At 46.5% G+C, this 21848-nt stretch overlaps 1 protein-coding gene across 1 annotated transcript in view; it reads left to right on the plus strand.

Annotated features, from left to right (window-relative positions):
• The window catches only part of SLC2A2 (solute carrier family 2 member 2), a 68967-nt gene that overhangs the window by 16211 nt on the left and 30908 nt on the right, over positions 1–21848 (plus strand). Inside the window, exons 3-6 of the mRNA XM_083177773.1 lie at positions 3970–4163; positions 7117–7241; positions 14737–14852; positions 21103–21265. Coding sequence (XP_083033899.1) covers positions 3970–4163; positions 7117–7241; positions 14737–14852; positions 21103–21265 — 598 coding nt within the window. The remainder of the gene's footprint in view (positions 1–3969; positions 4164–7116; positions 7242–14736; positions 14853–21102; positions 21266–21848) is intronic.

Raw genomic sequence — 21848 nt, forward strand, 5'->3', positions numbered from 1 at the left:
GACTGTGGAAGGTTTAGAGTTAGACTGTGGAGGGTTTAGAGTAGGTTATAATAGGAGTTGGGATGTGGAAGGTTTAGAGTTGGACTGTGGAGGGTTTAGAGTAGGTTGTATTAGGAGTTGGGATGTGGAAGGTTTAGAGTTGGACTGTTGAAGGTTTAGAGTAGGTTGTGATAGGGGTTGGGATGTGGAAGATTTAGAGTTGGACTGTGGAAGGTTTAGCGTTGGACCGTGGAAGGTTAGAGTAGGTTGTAATAGGAGTTGGGCTGTGGAAAATTTAGAGTTCCGATGTGGAGGTACAGTATAGGGTAGGTTGTAGTGGGCGTGGGGCTTCGGATGGGTTAGAGTTACTGTAATTTAGCAGGAGGCTTAAGGTGCCCACACACTAGAAAGATCTGTGATCTTAAGATGTGTGCATAAATTAGCTTTGAAATCTTTTGCCTGTCCTGGACAAAAGATTTCAGGCAAGCGCACATATTTACCAAAGATTTTTCTTAAGATCCCGTGTGCGTTCCTATGGATCTTTTGTTAAATCTTCTGATCTTTCATGCAGCACGTAAGATCAGAAGATTTAGAAAAAGATCCACGGGAGCGCGCATCGGACCAAAATAGGCCTATTATTGACCGATTATCCTTAAACATCGGACGATATATCGGCCGATTTATCGGAAATCGGCCCAAAAATCGTTCTAGTATGTGGGCACCTTTAGAGTACTGTATTTGTAGTGACTGTATACATTCATAGCTTATACAGTACGTGGTAGACTGTAATAAACAGTTTTGCATATGTACTGAAGGTGCATATCTGGCACAGCACTGGAACCAAGGATGCCGGAAAATCGGTGGTGTACCTGAATTAAGAACTTTTTGTAAGGAACATAAATCATAGCTACACTTTAATGGATACATCACATCTGATATTAGAAGGGGAATGGTTTATGTCAGGCATTTCCAAACTGTGGCCCTCCTGCTGTTGTGAAACTACACATCCCAGCATGCCTTGCCATAGTTTTAGCATTCCCTAATACCAAAATGTGGCAAGGCATGATGGGGCTTGTAGTTTCACAACTGCTGGAGGGCCATAGTTTGGACATGCCTGGTTTATGTGACTCGACATTCTGTATAACCAGCTCAATCAGGATATCAGTAACTAGTCATTGCAGTATTTTTATGACAGTACTGATAAAGAGCAACAATCAAATCTTCAAAGGACATTCAAAGTAAAACACAAGGAATATAATGTACACCAAAATGATTCAACTCTGTATTGCATGTAATTAGAGGTTATCAAGTCTGACTGAATGCCAAAAGAAATAGATAACTTGATTATCGCTGATACTGGTGAACCATACCTAGTGGACTATGAGGCTCATTCAGGTGTGGTCACAGTGTCACTGTTGCTTCTTTGAAAGCCGCAGTGAGAGCGCTATATGGTAATGCAGGTGTCTATAAGAAGCAGATGCTTGTGCCGACTTCTCATACACCAGTGGTAGCGGTGGGAGAGTCTGTGTTTGGACGCACAAGGCATCGTGCTGTGTGGCTGGAGAAATTCTCCCAGAGCAGATTTTCTGCATAAGTGGCCTATCCGTGCTGGTGGCAGAGGCCGGAGGTCCTGCAAAGTGACACTGTGAATTCAGGAGGCCTTATTTAATCATCAGGAGCCTGTGATATAGGGTAGCATAGCGTAGGTTTCCAGTGGTGAGCCCCGGGTCTTATCATACCATTGGAGAGATCACGCTGTCCTGACCTGATGGTCCGGTGAGCTTTTCCCATTTACACTGTATATAGAACTTTATGTTGAATTTTTTAATGTTTTGGTGACTGTATATTTTTTCATGTGACTTTTTGCTGAATTTATCTATTTTTTTTGTGTCTTTTACAAATAATTATCCATCTTTTTACCTGGATTGTTTGGAGGATTGTGCTTTCCCTGGAATATGGATTTGATGCTGAAATTCTAATTAGAGATGAAATTCTAATTAGAGATGATCTCACCCTAGTATCCTGTTATTTTGGACAATATAAATTATTATTTGGGACAATATAAAAATATAACACGGATTCTAAATATATTATATAGCACTGCATGGTTTCCACATTCCTCCTTTTATTGAGGTGTGCTCCTACCCTGGCCTTAAAAAGGCTATACTGGAGAGGATTGGAGTGACGGGGTCCAGCAAAGCCCAGGAATTTCATGATTGGAGACTGGAGGGCTCTAAACCTGCCAAGATTCAGCTGGACAAACTAGCCCGACTGGCCAAGACCTGGTTGATGCCGGATAAAACTCTGCAGTGATAATTGTGGAGGTAGTCGCATTGGGCCAGGCTACAAGGGCTTTAGACTGCTCAGTGAAGCAGTGGGACCTTCAGGCTGACCCCCAGACATTTCAGGAGCTAGCAGTGGTGATACAGTGGCACCTGACTCTGGGAAAATTGATTAAAGTCAGGTCAAGATTCGTACAGGTACCAACTCCCAGAACTTGGGTCCCAGTGGTTAAGCCAAAGGCTCTGCCTCCTACAGTGTGCTTTGAGTGCGGTGAGCCTGGTCATGAGCAGTGGGACTGCCCAAAACAGGGAGAGCCGGTGGATTGCAGTGCGGAAAAAGTGGCTCAGCCGTTGGTCAGTATGGCGGGTGCAGATGTATCCCAAGCAGAGTCCACCCTGTTCTGGATGCTGGTACAGTTGGAAAGCCAGGAGATATGGTGAGCAGTGAGCTCACCATTGTCATAAGCAAATCGTCTTAACTGCTCACAAGCAAACTGCGGACCGTTGTCCGAAATCACTCTTTCAGGCTGGCTATAGCGTGCAAATTGTGCCTTGCAGCACTTTATTGTAGTCTCTGAGGATAAGTCTGGGAGAAGCTCCATTTCCCAAAAGTCAGGGACTCACCCATGGGAATGCACAGTGTTGCCCATAGCAACGTCACATTTGAAGTAGAATACACATCTTAGAAATGTCCCCCCTTTGTGTGTATATCCTGAAGGATAGACAAGCGGAGAGTATGTAAAGTTTTATGAAAATATTTGTATAGCATGTGACTGTGTGTCAGTGAGGGGAAGTTAGTGGCCACTGTTATTTGAAACTTCATGGAGCCATTTAGATTATTGTGCTGTATAACCAAAGCAAACAAATGGCGCCGATGACTATATGGAATTTAGGACATGCCCGTTACATAATGTGAGTAAAGTGTAAAACGCCAGGGAGATTGCTGCTATTATATATATATATATCTATACATATATATATAGATATATATATATATATATAGATATATCTATATATATATATATATCTATATATATATATAGATATATATATATCTATATATATATCTATATATATATCTATATATATATATATATATAGATATATATATATAGATATATATATAGATATATATATATATAAAGGATGTGTCAGCCTGGCACTCCCGGGGTGCTGGTGCAGCTGCCGTGGGTGCCCTCTGGCAAGGGGGAATGTAGGTCTCTGCTATGGTACAATCAGCGGCACTCCCCGTTTTCAAGGTGTACACCTTGAAAACGGGGAGCGTTGTCCCCGAAACGTCGGTCACCATTGTGCAATAAATTGTCTTCACACAAGTCCGTCGGAGTGCCGCTGATTGTACCATAGCAGAGACCTATATATATATATATATATATATATATATATATATATATATATATATATATATATATATATATAGCAATAACACACAGCTCGTTTGCTTAAAATAAACTGACTCCACAGAGCTCAGATATAAAACATGACGACGTTTTATTAACCGAAATAGAACATTTACTATGTGCACCTGTATATGTGTGTGTATATATATATATACATACAGGTGCACATAGTAAATGTTCTATTTTTTTTTTTTTTTTTTTTCAAAATTAGATTTTTAGTGATTATTTCAAATTCTATTTCATTTTTAACTAACCACACTGATGAAGACTTATTTTCTTTGTCAACACAGGTCATTGAGAAACACTATGCAGACGTGCTGGGCTTACCCATGGACGTAATTGAGGTGAAGGGTGGAAATATGACAGAGGAAATTCTAGTCCCCCCTGCTGTTACCATGTACTGGTCCCTCTCTGTGTCGGTCTTCTCTATAGGGGGGTTGGTGTCTTCCTTTTTTGTTGGATGGATTGCAGATAAATTAGGAAGGTAAATACTGCAATATTCATTTATCTGTAAATATAAAAGATTGAATAAATAAAAAATTTCTAAGCATTATGTATGCAGTATATTATGTATTTGTTGCCCCCTTACCAGTTCTTCCGATCATTACTGCTAGGGCCCATGGATGATAGCAGCAGCAGCGGCCTTGTCATGGGAGGGTTTATAATTTTAATCCATTTTAATCCATTTATTATTCCATTTTCCATTTTAATCCATTTATTATTCATGATAAAATGTGTTTTGTATAAATAGCTTCAGTTTTCTTATATTCAGTTGCCTGTGAATGGGTATGGTGACATTGGAAACATTGGGTTTCTATTTCTCCCACATTTAATGGCACACTACTAACTTGAAAAACTTTTGAATGCATTCTTTTTCATGATGCCGTCATTAAGTGATTTCACCTGATCAATTTATCACAGCGGGTATGGATCATAGGATAGACAGCAACTAGGTCTACAAGCATTAGGTTGACACCACTAGTTCTACATGCATGAAGGTTGACATAACTGAAGGTCAACATGCAGGAAGGTCAACATGGGTTAGGTCGACACAAGCATTAGGTCGACATGGGGAAAGTCGACAGTCAAAAGGTCGATATGGGGATTTTCACTTATTTTTTGTCACAAATTTTAACACAGTCTACATGGGCACTGAAATGTAGCACCGCGTCCCCTCGCATGGCTCGCTGCGTACATCCAGGGCCGGCGCCACCACTAGGCAGCTCTAGGCATTTGCCTAGGGCGCCGGCCCTGGAGGGTGGCAGTTCGCCCCTCACCCCCAGCATGTGTATATAGCTGGCGGCGTCGCCGTCCCTGCAGTGCTGTAGCGGGCAGGTGCTGGAGCGGGCAGGGGTGTCCGTGCCGTGGGGGTACCTTCGGCGCTGTCGCTGTGTATAAAGCTGCTGCTGGCGGTGGCTGCGGGGTCCCTGCAGTGAATAGAGAATAACTAGCGCTATGCGGCAGCGCGGGAAGCGCTTCTGGGTTTGAAAACACTTGCCGCACGCTGATTGGCCGAGATTCAGCCAATCAGCGTGCGGCAAGTGTTTTCAAAATCAGATGCGCTTCCCGCGCCGCCGCATAGCGCTAGCTATTCTCTATTCACTGCAGGGACCCCGCCGCCTCCGCCGACAGCAGCTTTATACTTTATACACAGTGACAGCGCCGCAGGTACCCCCATGGCACAGACACCCCTGCCCGCTACAGCACTGCAGGGACGCCGACAGTTTTATAATACAGGTACCACCACCGGGGCGCCCCCGCCCCGACTCGCCTGGGGCTCTCCGTTGCCTTGCACCGGCCATGCGTACATCATGCTTTGGGCACGGTGCCTCGCTATGCTCGGCACACTATTTTATTCTCCCACCATGCCCTAGTGGATGGTAGGGCAGGAAATACCTGTTGGCACATGTCGGCTCAAAAATAAAGGGAAAAACCCCATGTTGACCTTTTGACTGTCAAGCTTCCCCATGTCGACCTAATGCTTGTGTCGACCTAATGACCCTGTTGACCTAACCCATGTCGACCTTCCTGCATGCTGGCCTTCAGTCATGTCGACCTTCCTACATGCTGGTCTTCAGTCATGTCGACCTTTATGCAAGTTGACCTAGTGGTGTCGACCTAAGGCTTGTCGACCTAAGACCTAGTGACCGTATCCCATTACAACAAAGTATTCTATTTTTACAGCCATATTGTTGCAAAAAGGGCAAAGTACAGTAAGATACAGACCGAAGCAATAAATAGAAATAGATATAAGCCACAAACTCTCATCTCTTACCCACAGCAGTTGTATAGTGTAATCGATCAAAGAGGCTCCTTTGCAGGGCCAAATTAAGGGGGGGGGGGGGCACAAGGGGTCAGTACCCCTGGGCCCCCCTCTATCTTGGGTCTCCCAGTGTTTGGCATGTATTTTTCACCAAAAAAATAATGATTAATGGTGCTGAGCATCGGGAGCCAAGGCACACTGATTGCACAAGTGTGCAGTGCATTACTGGGAGTTGACTAATGCTGTGTTCACACAGTGAGATTTGACATTAGATTTTCACTATATAGTCAAAATCGAATGCAGATCATATTTTATTTATTAACAGTTTCTTGTATAGCGCAGCATATTCCGTTGCACTTTACATAGGGGACAGTGATACAACAAAACAGGGTATTTACAGACAGTCATATGCAGATCGCACAGGTTTTTTACCTTGCGATCCTGATGCACGCTCCTGTGACAGCACAAATCGAAACCCAGATAGACAGGGCAGCAATGACTATATAGTGCAGATCTAATGCAGATAAATAGTACAGAGTTAGCAATAATTGCATAGCACTCGAATATTAAGTCAAATAGCAAGGGAATCTCACTGTGTGCACACACCATAAGTCCCATGAGACTTTGCACAAGAGGTCAGAGGCTGAGAGTCTTGTGCTGGGCTCTGCTTTGTTGAGCTCATCATGCTTCTCAGGCCCATGGAGGATAGCAGCAGCAGCGGCCTTGTAATGGGAGGGTTTATAATCAGAGCCAGCGCTGAGCCCGTCAGGGCTCCTACAGAGTAAGGTACAGAGGGACAAACACAAGCTTTTCATGTGGTCTCATATCTCACCCGGAGTGCCAAACAACCTGCCTATATATATATATATATATATATATATATATATATATATATATAAATAATAATCCCCCTGCAGTTACCCATTGACCAAGTATATACTGCATTTACTCTGTGTTTTGCCAGTGTAATATTCTCCAAAGCAGTTTGTGGCCAGTAATGACAAGTGCGAGGGGACCCCCCTGTCTAAAGTGCCCCGGGCCGCCCGAAGGCTTAATCCGGCCCTGCTCCTTTGTTGCTGGTTTATTACTATTGTACAATAAATATATGCTTCCTTAAAAGTTATACAATATCCTGATGAATTGATATTAATTTCATATCTTGTTCTGAATTTAGAATCAAGGCCATGATGGCTGTCAATACGCTGGCTGTCATTGGAGCACTTCTCATGGGATTGGCTCCTTTGGGTCAAGCGCATGCTCTAGTTATTGCTGGTCGACTCGTAACTGGCCTTTATTGTGGTAAGTCTGCAGAATACAAATGACCCATTTCCATATACAATGGGGAGAACAGAGTGAATATAGTGCCTGTCTTCGGAGTAGTTCTTGCTTTGAATTCCCATTGCACATGAACAGTATGCACAGACATATGAACCCATGTACTTGGGGTGTACCTGCACCTGAATTGTAAGAATGGGTGTGTCTCCTTGTAAGCCAAATAAAGTATGGGCTTATTTGTACAATCACAAACACATGCAAGGGAACAAAAAAACATATATATGCTTAATAAAGTTGTATTGTTTGTGTATGGTATGCAGTAGGTGCAAACAGCAGATGACAGTGACCATTGTCACACTAGCAAACCAGGGCTGTCTTTTCGTATGGACTTAATGGGCACTTGCCCAGGGGCCCCAGGTGTATATGGGCCATATGCTGATAGCTGAGGATCCCCTTTTTCCAGGGATACCAGAATTTTGAAACTGGAGATATCCAACTTCAAAGCAGCAGTCCACATCTGACCTGTTAATTGCAATTCCCAGTCATATTTCTCGGGTTCTCTCTGACTTAGGCAGGTATTCAATGCTTTCACGGGGGGAAGGCAGCGAATCCTGTGTAGGATTCTCTGCACATTCCCCCCAATTCTCCCTGTAGGGAGATTCGCTGCCCAGCCTCCTGTCCGCCCTATTCAACTCGCCAGGGGCTCTCTGTCCCTGCAAGCGAATAGGGGGGGGGCGAATCAGGAGACTGGGCAGGCGGCGAACGACAGGGCGGAGGGCGGGCGGTGATAGACAGGGCGCAGGGCGGGAGTATGCACAGCGCTGAACTCCCTCCCGCCCTTGTTTAGCGCTCACCTCCTGGCTCTGCTCCACAGCGGGGGAAAGCTCCCCGGAGCCAGGAGGCACAAATAGGAAGGCGGGCGGCGAATGTGACAGGGCGGAGGGCGGGCGGCGAATGTGACAGGGCGGAGGGCGGGCGGCGAATGCCGCCGGGGAGCTGAGGGATGGCTGCAGGCAGGGAGATGGAAGCCTCCCTGCCTGCGCCGGACAATGTGGGGGGGAAGGAGGGCTGTGGGGGACACAGGGAGAGCCCCCCAGAGCTGGCAGGGGGCTGTGTTAGGGAGCTGCTACACACTGGGCCCGATCGTGCATGTGTATTGATCGGGATCAGTGTGCAGTGAATATATGAATATTAATGAGCAGCTCCCGGCTCGGCCCCCTGCTGGTGAATGTGTTAAAAAAAAAATATATATATATATATATATATATATATATTGTTTAAAAAAAAAAATTAATATATTCATGTGCTGCAAGCACATGAATTAAAATAGCATGCCCCTTCACAGGAAAAAAATTCAGATTTTTTGACACCAAAATAAAAATAAAAAACGCTTTATTTTCAAAGATCACATTCCAGTTCTCCAGAAAAAGATGAGGAATGTAAAATGGAGAATCCGGGGAAAATCACTGGAGAAAGCAGTTCTCCACTTCAGCATTGAAAACCACTGGCGAATTGCGGAGAATCACAAACAGAGAATCGCCAGACATTCGCTCTTCATTTGCAGAGAATTGTGTCCATTGAATAGGGCGAATTGGTTTTTCTGTGAGAAAATTCCCTGTAAACCCGGGGAATTGCCTGATTCCCCAGAAAATATGGCGAATCAGAGGCATTGAATACTGGCCTCAGAGTTTTTCTGAGAGTCTATTTCAAAAACTGTGACTCTCCCCTTTCTGGCAACACTAGTGGCTTGTCCCTATCATGCAGGGTTGCCAACCCTCCCGGAAAGGCCGGGAGGGTCCCGGAAATCGGGTCCCTCTCCCGGCCCCCCGGAAAGGGGGGCAACCCTCCGGCATTTCCATCCATCACCCGGGACCCCCCACCCGGCGGGGGGGTCCGCGGGTCCATTTTAGCCCCGCCCCCCGCAGTGCAATGACTGAAATAACGACATTGCACTGCCGGGGGCGGGGCTAAAATGACGAGTTTGCTATAGCCACACTCCCAATAGAGCAGCCCGTCCGTTGCTCCGCCCCCGAACCGCCCCTTTCCCCTCCCGGCGATGGCCACCCCCCCCCACTTCAGTGAGCTGGCTGCCCTCTGCCGGAGAGGGCAGCATAGAAGTCGGCAAGTATGCTATCATGCCCAGAACCAGAGATATCAGCCTTCCAGCAGCCGGTCCCTGCTCCAGCTCCAAACGTCTGGTGTACATTTTTGTCAATGGATTGCTCTGGCTCCTAATCTCTGATCCCCAAGTTCCTAGCACCTCCTGAAAGTTGGGACTCTAGGTTTTTATACTATTGAAGGCTAAGAAATCTATTTCCAGATAATGGCGATATCTGCAGTCAAACAAGCTGTCCTTCCACCGGAAAATGACGAATATTAAGCCCACTCCATTATCCAAACCTCCCCTGCGTATAAAACACCCCCTACCTCCCTGGAAGTCATTTACAAGGGACCCTTCAGTCAGATCAGTGCCCCCTTCCACACGTTAGTGTTCTCCCTCCCACCACCTGTGCAGTAAAGGAGTAATTAGCAGAAGTTACTGCTCCAGGTTCTACATGTTGAATGGAAGATAGAGCACCCCCTGCCACCCATGGGACATCAAAGCTGCTGCTGATAGCACCCCCCACCCCTAGGAGGGGAGAATGGGTAAGGGCCCCAGTGCATTTCTTTGCCCAGGGGCCCACACTGCTGTTAAGACGGCCCTGTAGCAAACTGGTGCTATGTTCTTTACTGGAGCATATTATATGTTGATGTCTGTGGGATGTACTACTGTCGTGTTCAGAGGTGTGACTGCATTTTCCACTGAGTGGGATGTACTACGCATCACATCGTGGATGCAACACATCACGCCCTTATCGTGTACATACCAGCGTAAATCTCTCCGGTATGTACCTAGAAATGTGATTAACATTGCAAATGACATCTTTCCTGATAAGAGCTGTCCTATGCGATCCGGGAATCCTTATGGGCATATGCAGCATGATACACACACCACAGGGAACACTGGGATGGATCCGCACTTAAGTTGTCCGGCTGAAGGCCACACAGTGACCTAGTACGCCTCACAGATCAAGGCCAAACAATGACAGGCTACTTAAATCATTAGGTACTTGTGGAGTATCACGGCTCCCACGACCTGCATCGTATGCAGATCGTATGCTAAAAATCGCATCGCATCGCATGTGGCATACGATGGCATACGATGCAATGCGATGTTTTACCGATTTTTGACTATTTTAGCTCAAAAATCGTATGCCATCGCATAACATCGTATGCCATATGTAGTGGCATACGATGTCATACGATGCGATACGATGTTTTACCGATTTTTGAGCAAAAATGGTCAAAAATCGGTAAAACATCGGATAACATCGTATGCCATATGTAGTGGCATACGATGTCATACGATGCGATGTTTTACCGATTTTTGAGCAAAAATGGTCAAAAATCGGTAAAACATCGGATAACATCGTATGCCATATGTAGTGGCATACGATGTCATACGATGCGATACGATGTTTTACCGATTTTTGAGCAAAAATGGTGAAAAATCGGTAAAACATTGCATGGCATTGTATGCCATCGATGCGATACGATGTTTTACCGATTTTTGAGCCATTTTAGCTCAAAAATCGTATGCGATCGCATCGGATGCCATACGATGGCATCCGATGCGATGCGATGGCACCCGATTTTGCACTGAAATGCATCAGAATGCATTGAAATGTGTATTAAAGTAGTGAAATGCCCAAAATGCCATTTTTCATAGTGCACCACCCCCACTATCAACGTCAACCCGAAGCGTGGCGAGCGCAGCGAGCCCGCGAGGGGCGGCGGTACGCGTCCTACGACCTTTTCATACCCCCACTATCCACGTCGGCGTGGAGTTGAGAATAGAATAGTGTGGCGAGCGCAGCGAGCCACCGAGCCCGAAGCGTGGCGAGCGCAGCGAGCCCCGCGAGGGGACGCGGATACCTTCACAGCTATACGCGTCTCCTCGCGGGCTTTACAGGTATCCGCGTCCCCTCGCGGGGCTCGGTGCGCTCGCCACGCTTCGGGCTCGGTGGCTCGCTGCGCTCGCCACACTATTCTATTCTCAACTCCACGCCGACGTGGATAGTGGGGGTATGAAAAGGTCGTAGGACGCGTACCGCCGCCCCTCGCGGGCTCGCTGCGCTCGCCACGCTTCGGGTTGACGTTGATAGTGGGGGTGGTGCACTATGAAAAATGGCATTTGGGGGCATTTCACTACTTTAATACACATTTCAATGCATTCTGATGCATTTCAGTGCAAAATCGGGTGCCATCGCATCGCATCGGATGCCATCGTATGGCATCCGATGCGATCGCATACGATTTTTGAGCTAAAATGGCTCAAAAATCGGTAAAACATCGTATCGCATCGATGGCATACAATGCCATGCAATGTTTTACCGATTTTTCACCATTTTTGCTAAAAAATCGGTAAAACATCGTATCGCATCGTATGACATCGTATGCCACTACATATGGCATACGATGTTATCCGATGTTTTACCGATTTTTGACCATTTTTGCTCAAAAATCGGTAAAACATCGCATCGTATGACATCGTATGCCACTACATATGGCATACGATGCCATGCGATGGCATACGATTTTTGAGCAAAAATGCTCAAAAATCGGTAAATCATCGTATCGCATCGTATGACATCGTATGCCACTACATATGGCATACGATGCCATGCGATGGCATACGATTTTTGAGCAAAAATGCTCAAAAATCGGTAAAACATCGCATCGCATCGTATGCCATCGTATGCCACTACATATGGCATACGATGCCATACGATGGGAGCCGTGATACTCCACAAGTACCAATCATTATACACTATTTATCCGTGATGACAATTACACATTATGCCGCACACTGTGATGACAATTACATATTACGCCGCACACCGTGATGACGATTACACATTATGTCGCACACCGTGATGACAATTACACATTATGTCGCACACCGTGATGACAATTACACATTATGTTGCACACCGTGATGCCCATTAGACCCCACACTGATGGCAATTACACAATATTCCCCACACCATAATGCCCCACATGCCGCTGACACACAAATGATGCCGTTTACTAATATGCCCCCACAGTGCCAGATATGCCCCCACAGTGCCACAGATGCCCCCACAGCGCCACAGAGATGGGTCTCCCCTGCTCCCATCGCCTCTGCCGAGTCTGCTGCTGCTGTTGCTTCCTTGGGGAGGGGAGCGGAGCGCATCGCGCCGCTCTCCTTCCCCTCCACTGGGTACCTGAGCCGTCAGCCATTCAAACCTCGCGGGCTGGCTACTTATTGGCTGCCAGCCCGCGAGCTCTGATAGGCTGACAGCTGAGCCCAGTGACAGTGTGAGCGAGGAGGAAGGAGAGACGCGCGATGCTTCCCCTCCCTGTCTCCTCCCTCTCAACCGCTGCTTGTGTCGTGTGTGGATATGGACGCCGGGGAGGAGGAGGCTGCGGCGGCAGCGTTGGGAGAGCTGCAGGGCGCCCCGGCTGTTACACAGAGGTGGACAAGCCGTGCGGCGCCCCGGGCTGCTGCACGGCTTGTCCGCCTCTAGAAACGGCCCTGCCTATCACCCTCTGCCTTTCCATGCCACCCTCTACCTCCATTGGTCACCCACTGCTTCTTCTAATTACTCACGGCCTTTTCCTGCCGTTCTTTACCTCTCCTTGTCACTCTCTGCCTTTGCCCTTCACCCTCTGCCACTCCTTATCACCCTCTGCCCCCCTGTTATTAAGAGTTGCTCTTTCACTGTCACCCACTGCCTATTTTTGTCACTCTCTGCCTCACCCTATCACCCTCTGCTTCTCCCCATTTCCCACTGCCTCCTGCTGTCACCATCTGCTTCTCACTGTCACTCAATGCCTCTCATCACCCACTGACTCTCCTTGTCATCCACTGTCTCCCATTGCTACCCTCTGCCTCTCACAGTCACCCTTGCCCTTCCCCTGATACCCACTTGCATTTGTCATATTATGAGCTTTCAATGGGGCAAATAAGAGGGCCAAAGAGTATTTTTTTGCACCTGGCACACCATTTACAAGTTCTAACATTGTTGTGTTTTGTGTATCTGTCCAATTAGTAAGTGTGTGAGGAGCGCTACGTATATATATATATATATATATATATATATATATATATATATACTTGTAGACGGTCCGGCACTCCTACTTGCGCTGCGGCTGCTCCCGTGCCCTCTTTAAGATAGTAGATACAATTTGGTAGAGAACAAGCGGCACTGGAAGTCTTGATAAATCTTTTATATAGGTTCAAACATACACAATGTCCGACGTGACGTTTCGGGGATCAACCGTCCCCTTTTTCAAGCTCACACACCTTGAAAAAAGGGGGCGGTTGATCCCCGAAACGTCACGTCGGACATTGTGTATGTTTGAACCTATATAAAAGATTTATCAAGACTTCCAGTGCCGCTTGTTCTCTACCAAATTGTATATATATATATATATATATATATATATATATATATATATATATATATACAAATCCAATACTGCCGGCACTCCATGGGAGAATGAACAACTTGCTTGCGGTGCCAGTAAAATTAATACATAACTCCAATCCCTTGGCAGGGAAGAACGGCACTCTCAAGACGTGTAACTGATATGCAACACAGGTTTTATCACCTTGATAAAACCTGTGTTGCATATCAGTTACACGTCTTGAGAGTGCCGTTCTTCCCTGCCAAGGGATTGGAGTTATATATATATATATATATATATATATATATATATATATATATATGTGTATGTAGTGTGCTGTATGTGTGGGTATGGAATACTGGATAGACAGTAACTAGGTCGACAATTATTAGGTCGACGCCACTAGGTCAAAATGCATGAAGGTCGACATGCAGGAAGGTTGATGTGACTGATGGTCAACATGAGTTAGGTCGACAGGGTCATTAGGTCAACAAGCATTAGGTCGACATGGGGAAGGTCAACAATCAAAAGGGCGACATGGGGTTTTTCACTTTTTTGTCCCGATTGTCGACACAGTTGACATGGACACTAAAACGTACAACTGCTGCGCTCACTGTGCTCGGCACACTATTTTATTCTCACACCACGCCTAATGGATGGTAGGGCGTGAAATACCACCTGTCGGCACATGTCGGCTCAATAAAAAGTAAAAAAAAAACATTTCGACCTTTTGACTGTCAACCTTCCCCATGTTGACCTAATGATTGTCGACCTAATGACCCTGTAGACCTAACCCATGTCGACCTTCAGTCACATCCACCTTCCTGCATGTCGACCTTCAGTCACATCCACCTTCCTGCATGTCGACCTTCATGCATGGCGACCTTGTGGTGTCGACCTAATGCTTGTCGACCTCATGCTTGTAGACCTAGTGACCGTATCCCGTGTGTGCGTATGTATGCACACACACACTCTTCAACGTATTATATAGATAACAATAACGTATGTCTTCTGTTTGTTTACATAGGGCTGACATCAGGATTAGTTCCCATGTATATAGGGGAGATTTCCCCCACATCACTACGAGGAGCTCTGGGAACCATGCACCAGCTTGCCATCGTCACAGGGATTCTAATAAGTCAGGTACAAATAAATTACATCTGTAATATACAAGCATTTGCTAATTACATTCATATTATAAAAAAGCTAAGACAATGTATATTCAACATAACTTATTTTAGTAGCAGAGATGTTGACTACAAACCTTGTGTGTTCTGAAAGATTCTTTCCTACTCCCCTTCCGGGTCCGTGTATGTTCTATGCTGCATAAAATGCACTAGAGCACTTCTATGCTGCATAAAATGCACTAGAGCACTTTTATGCTGCATAAGATGCACTAGAGAACTACTTAGCTGCATACAATGCACTAGAGCACTACCAGGGCTGGCGCTACCCACTCAGCAGCTCCTGCAAAGCAGGGAGGCGCCATGCTGAAAAGGCACTCTCTCCCACCCTGCTCTGTTAAAGCTGCCTCAGCCCTCACTGTCACTGTCTGACAGCGGGCAGGCGGCAGTATAAAGAGCTGCTCCCTGTACCGCGAGTGCACACAGCCTGCACGCCGCCTGCAGTGCCTGTCTGACAGCGGGTGGCAGTTTGGACACAGACACTTGCGCTGAGGCATGTAGCGCTGTCTGTGAATGCCTGGATGACATGTCATGTCTGGATCCGCCCCCTACCCATTGCTCCTTGCGCCTGTCAGCTGTCAATCAAATGATAAGCAGGCAGCAGCGCCGCCTCCCCTTCCTTCCCTCTTCTCAGTGTGCTGTGCCAGTGCCACTGCCAGTCTTCAACACTCCGGCCCCTCTATCTCATCCCCTCTTCTTCCATCTCTCCCCTACTTTCCCCCTCAGTCATGAGGGGGGTGGCCATACACGCTGCAATAGCAGCGTGCAATGCGATGTGCACTCCTGCGGGCATCGCACAGTACAAAAAGTATGTGCTGCACATACTTTTTGTACTGCTTTCGGATCGCATCGCACACACATTGCATGCATGCCGTGCGATGCGATCTAGCCCATAACGTATGTGATTCTCGCAGCGTGTATGGGCACCTTTAGTGCCTGCAAAAATTTTTGATGGTGTATGCATACATGTACATGCACCCGAGATCCTCTATAGGATCGCATGTTGCATACGCTCCCACAATCGGGCTGCAGCTTGTTGCAATGGCAATATGAAAGGGCGCAAAATGTATGGTTTGCAGGAGGGCGCCGGACACCCTAGCACCGGCCCTGAGCACTACTATAGTATAAAATTAAATAAAGCACTACTAGTATGCTGTATAAAAACTAGAGCACTACTAAGCTGCATTAAATGAACTAGAGCACTTCTACGCTGAAAAGGGCATTTTAAGAGAGGAGGAGGCCCATGTGCAGATTCCACTGACCGAGCCTCTAACTCTCTCCAGGGAGCAGTGCAGTGTGTAGTAGGGTTTGAGCACTAGAGCGCTCAGGTCCTACTGCGCATGCGTGACTCTCCAGAAAAATTGCATGTCGGACAGTTTTCTGGCAATTTGTCTAGTGTGAGCAATCCATTGCGCAAGTGCAGATCACTGGAAAAAGGTGGCCATTTTTTCGGTGATTTAGGCAGCGCTCCTGACGCTGCATAAAATGCAATACAGATCTGCTACGCTGCTCTGTTGACAATTTTTTATAGATCTTAGGAAAAAATAATTCCCAATGTTGCTGACTTTCCAAAAAAGGACAAATGATGTGCTCTTATTAAAGAAAGATATTTATTTATTCATATGTTCACAAACTAGAAACTCCTGGGTTGCTGATGGATCCAGACCTTTCAGTGATTGTTTGAAGTGACCGAAGATACGGGATTCATATGGGGAGATATCAGGGCTGTATGGAGGATGTTTCAGGACCTCCCATCAAAATTTTGCCAGCAGGCCGAGGGTCTTATTGGCCTAGCGTTGTCCTGGAGCAGCAAGATCCCTTTTGAGAGCTGGCCTCTGCACTTGTTTTTGATGGCTTGTTTCAGCCTCAGCAATGTCTTGTAGTACTGTTCAGCATTAAATGTTTCACCCTCTTCCAGAAAGTCGATGAGTAGAGGTCCTTCTTTGTCGAAAAAAGAAACTGAGCATCACTTTTCCGGCCTTCTGGCTAAAGTTTGCTTTTTTTCGACGAGGGGAGCCGGGATGCCGTGGCAAGTCCTTGGTGCTTTTTCCTCCCGCCTCATAACGCTGACACCATCGAAATATGGTGCACGGTGCGAGACACTGCTCTCTGTAGAGCACCTTCATCCTGCAAGAAATTGCTGAAGCATGCGTGAAGAAAATGGATAACAGCTCTTTGCGTTGAACTGGAGGAATCCATTTTGCATCAGACCGTGCAAAACAACTGAGGCAAAGCTGTTCACTACATATACACAACTGGGAAAATGCCACCTCATCTATCTGCAAACACATTAACCCACTGTGATTAGATACAACGCCGCTACAGCATAAGTCTCCTTTTCATTTGGCCACACCTTATATAATGTGCATCAAGAATGCTTTCACTAATATATTGGTGGTTCAAAGTACGAAAATAGTCCTTAAGGTGCCCATAAATGGAGAGATGCGCACCATGTGTTTTGAACTAGATTGCATCGCCTCTAGTACAAAACGCGTACAATGTGCCTTTTAAAGCACTGTGCATTTTGAATTAGATACGATGCGATCTATATCAAAAAGTAAGTGCAGCAAATGCTTTTTGTGCTTTGCAATGTGCGATGTGTGGGAGCCTGCATCGCCTTGCAAATCAGATGCTCTGTATATGGGCACCTTGAGTCCAGCTAGAAGCTGGTCTGTTTGTTAGGTTTTACCAATATAAAGATACATTTAACTAAACTGTGCAACATACTGTAGTTCCAGTTATAATTAGTTTGCAAACATATGTATCCAGTGTGAGGGGATAATATTCTATGCCCCGATTTCACATGCAGATACAATGGATATTCTGTATTTGTTTAGGGATTTGTTAGTGGTGGGATGCCTGCCTCCTGGCTATAGAATCCAGGGTTCAATTGGCTGTGGATAAGGTCCTGTGTCTGAAATTTGAAAAAGTAAACCCTATTTAGGGTAAAAAAAGAAATAAATAAATCGGGATATTAAATATAGCAGGCGTTTGGGTAAGGAAACCTGACATTTTCTGAGTGTGTTTGAAAAAACATCAGCGCTGACCACTTCTAACCGGTCTAATAGTCTCAGATTAGTGGAAGCCTTTAGACCTACTCCCATTTGCACAGGCGGAAAAGTCTCTTGTATGTTTCGGGAATTGCAAACTAATTTGTGAATGTTTGCATAACTGTATCCATTCTCAATCTATATGCTGTATACATAATCAAGAAAAGTAATATCATATTCAGGGAAGATAGCTTAACGCGCCGCTATAACACTTCCTGCTTCGCATCATTAGCGAGGCAAAGCAGGAGGTGAGACCGACAAGATGTATTAACATCTTGCCCGCCGAAGCAGGGGATCGCTAACTCCCCCTCCGGCGATGCCTCCTCCACTGACATGCTGTCTCCTTCCCCCCAGCTGGCTGGACTGGGCATGCGCGGGATCTCGATACTCATGCGAGATCCACAGTGCAGCTCAAAGCCAGCAGCAGGGTCATCGCTGTCCCTGCTGTGGGCATAGGGCATCGCCGCCTGCAGCTGTCAAAGTCGATAGTCGTTCATACATTGGGTAGGAGGCAGGCGCGCAGTATAAAATATTGTTCCTGCGCTATGACTCCTGCCCTGCACCGCCGCACGTTAGACTCCCGCACAGCTGGTGTCATAGATCAGGGGAAGCGCTATGCCCTGCCATAACGCACGGGGATAGCACATATTTTCCTAAATCTACCCCTCAGAGTGTTCTTTGGGGATTTCAAGACTTAAGTGGGCCCCATGTTGCAGAGTATATTGAAGATCTAAATATACGTGCAGCATAGAATCTCTTATATATTTGGCTACATGTGTCAATCATCCGGACACTGTGTCCGTAATGCTGGGCGGGGGTCACACACCCCCTCCCAGCTGACACATGTAGCCAAATAGCCATACAGCACGACGTCATGGAAAGAAGTGCGTCAGGACCAATTAGCCAACGGCAGCAGACCGGGGGGGGGGGCGTGTCCGGCAGGGGGGCGGGGCAGGCGTGGGCAGCGCACACTCCGGCAGCGCCTACTCCAGGGCGCAGACCAATGTCGGGCTGGGCCGGGGGGCAGGGTGCCATATGCCCCCCGGCACGCTTACCCAGTCCCTGTCTGCGGCCCGCGCTGGACCTCCTGCGCTGGCCGCGGCTTCCAGAAGCAGAACACGGCCGCGGCTACAGGAAAATGGCCGCCGGCCCCCTGCACTGAGGACATGTACTCAGTGCAGGAGGCCAGCGGCCATTTTCCTGTAGCCGCGTCCGTGTTCTGGAAGCCGCGGCAAGCGCAGGAGGGCTGGAGGAGGTCCAGCGCGGGCCGCAGACAGGGACTGGGTAAGCGCTCTCCACCCCCCCCCCCCCTCCACGCTCCCCCCAGCAATATCTAGCACTGTGGGGGCATATCTCCCCCCTCCCACCAGCAATATCTGCCACTGTGGGGGCATATCTGGCACTCCACGCTCCCCCCAGCAATATCTATCACTGTGGGGGCATATCTCCCCCCCTCCCCCCAGCAATATTTGCCACTGTGGGGGCATATCTGGCACTGTGGGGGCATATGTGTCTGGCACTGTGGGGGCATATGTGTCTCTGGCACTGTGGAGGAATATCTGTCTGCCACTGTGGGGGCATATCTGGCACTGTGGGTGCATATGTGTATCTGGCACTGTGGGGGCATATTTGTCTCTGGCACTGTGGGGGCATATGTGTCTCTGGCACTGTGGGGGCATATGTGTCTCTGGCACTGTGGGGGCATATGTGTCTCTGGCACTCTGGGGGAATATCTGGCACTGTGGAGGCATATGTGTATTTGGCACTGTGGCGGATTATCTGGCACTGTGGGGGCATATCTGCCACTGTGGGGGCATATCTGCCACTGTGGGGCCATATGTGTATTTGGCTCTGTGACGGAATATCTGGCACTGTGGGGGCATATCTGGCACTGTGGACATCACATTGTGCGGTGTAATGGGCATCATGGTATGGGGCGTAATGGGCATTACGGTGTGGGCAGCATTGGGTAATTGCCATCACAGTATGGGGTGTAATGGGCATCAAGGTGTGCAGCATAATGTGTCATTAGCATCACAGTGTGCTCTCATTTTAATGGGGCGTAGCCCCCTACGACGGTGTGAAGAGCGCCCGTAGGGCGCGATGAATCACCTAGTATAAGATATGAGTTTAAATCTGTGAGAAAATGGCTCCGATACGTGCAGATTTTTCCTCATACCAAGTTCCATTGTGCTTCCTATGCATCTTTGTATGTGTGTTATACCAATGCCTGTGTGGTTAAAGGTGCAGCCTAACATTTCTGGTACACTGACATTTTTCATTGCATTTTTGATGTGACTACAAAAAAATAGTGTACGCTAACCACTGCAGTCACAAACGGCATCTTGTACCTTATGTGTAACAATGTTCAATGTAGGAGGACACTTTTATATAAGTCAACACTTGAACGAATATTTATAATTACATTTCAGCCCATATTTATTGATAGTGTCATGTTTGCCTACACTGTACCATGCATATACTGTAGCTCAGACATTAACAGTGCAGCATACCTTCCAACATGGCCCATTCCAGGACAGACACAATGCTCTCTTTCTTTCTGGACTTCCCACTTAATTAATGATTGCCACCCCCTGTTTTAACCAGGTTTATTGATAAGAAAGGTGCTTCACCACAGGTGAGGAAAATTGTAAATTAAGAGGGAAGTCCAGGAATAGAGCATTCTTTCACTCCTGGAGAGGGCAACGTTGGGAGGTATGATGCAGTTTTAGTGATATCTAATCTGTAGCATTCTTTAGATCAGTGGTTCTAAGCTTGAAAAGTAAGAAATTAGAGAGCAATAAACCACCAGCCAATCAGCTCCTACCTGCCATGATACAGGCTGTGTTTGAAAAATATCAGGACAGAGCTGATTGGCTGGTGGTTTATCACTCTAGATTTTATCACTTTCAAGCTTAGTACATCTCACCCTTGGTCTTCAGGAGCTCACACAGTTCATGTTTTCATGTGCACTCATTACTGACTGACACATTTTAAAAGATCTGCAGGTGAAGCTAATGATTTCACTTGACACTGTGAGGAGACCTGCAAAACATGCACCGTGTGGGGTCCTGAGGACTGAATTTTAGAATCTGTGTATTTGAGCAGTGATTGCTGTCAGCCTGTATTGATGGAAAATGTCATACTTTGCTTCCTTAGGTTGTTGGCCTAGAATTTATCCTGGGCAGTCAGAATTTATGGCCTGTCCTCCTAGGACTTTCTGGTGTCCCAGCTGTTATCCAAACTATCATGCTGTTCTTTTGCCCAGAAAGCCCCAGATATGTGTACATTAAGCTTGGAAGGGAAGAAGCTACTAAAAGAAGTAAGTAATAACCAGAATTAGCCATAGTGCGCATATATAACATATGTATTGCACTGCTGTAACAAGCCATATAAAATAGGTATAGTATGAGTATAGTATCTACTGTTCTGTATATGTATTTTCATTAACTAAATCTGTGATTATATTTAAAGCTAATTAATATTGCAACAGATTATTTATGCTTTTCATTCATTAATCATGGGACTCTTAAGCTGGCCTTACAGTAGAACGATATCTGTCCTGAACGCACATTTTTGATGTGTACATCATGAGGTATATTGGTGCAATGCGCGGTCCCGCGGGTAGAGAGGTTGCTCAACTGATCATATGTGCTGCATGTATGATCACTTGGGATGGCTTGCGGTCATAAGCAGATCATCTGTGTTTTATAGCGCATACAAACGCTCGTTCGATTGATCATATGATCTGCATTGCATGCAGGTCGTTCTAATGTATGGCCAGCTTTACTGTATGTTTTTTTTTATTCCTTACTGTTTTTGTCTAATAAAATTATTAATACATAACTATATGAGGTCAAAGCCATATGTCTATTCCAACCTGTTCACTTTCCAGTAGCTGTCAC

This window comes from Crinia signifera, chromosome 3 (genome assembly GCF_055691185.1).
Source record: "Crinia signifera chromosome 3, ASM5569118v1, whole genome shotgun sequence".
NCBI lineage: Eukaryota > Metazoa > Chordata > Amphibia > Anura > Myobatrachidae > Crinia > Crinia signifera.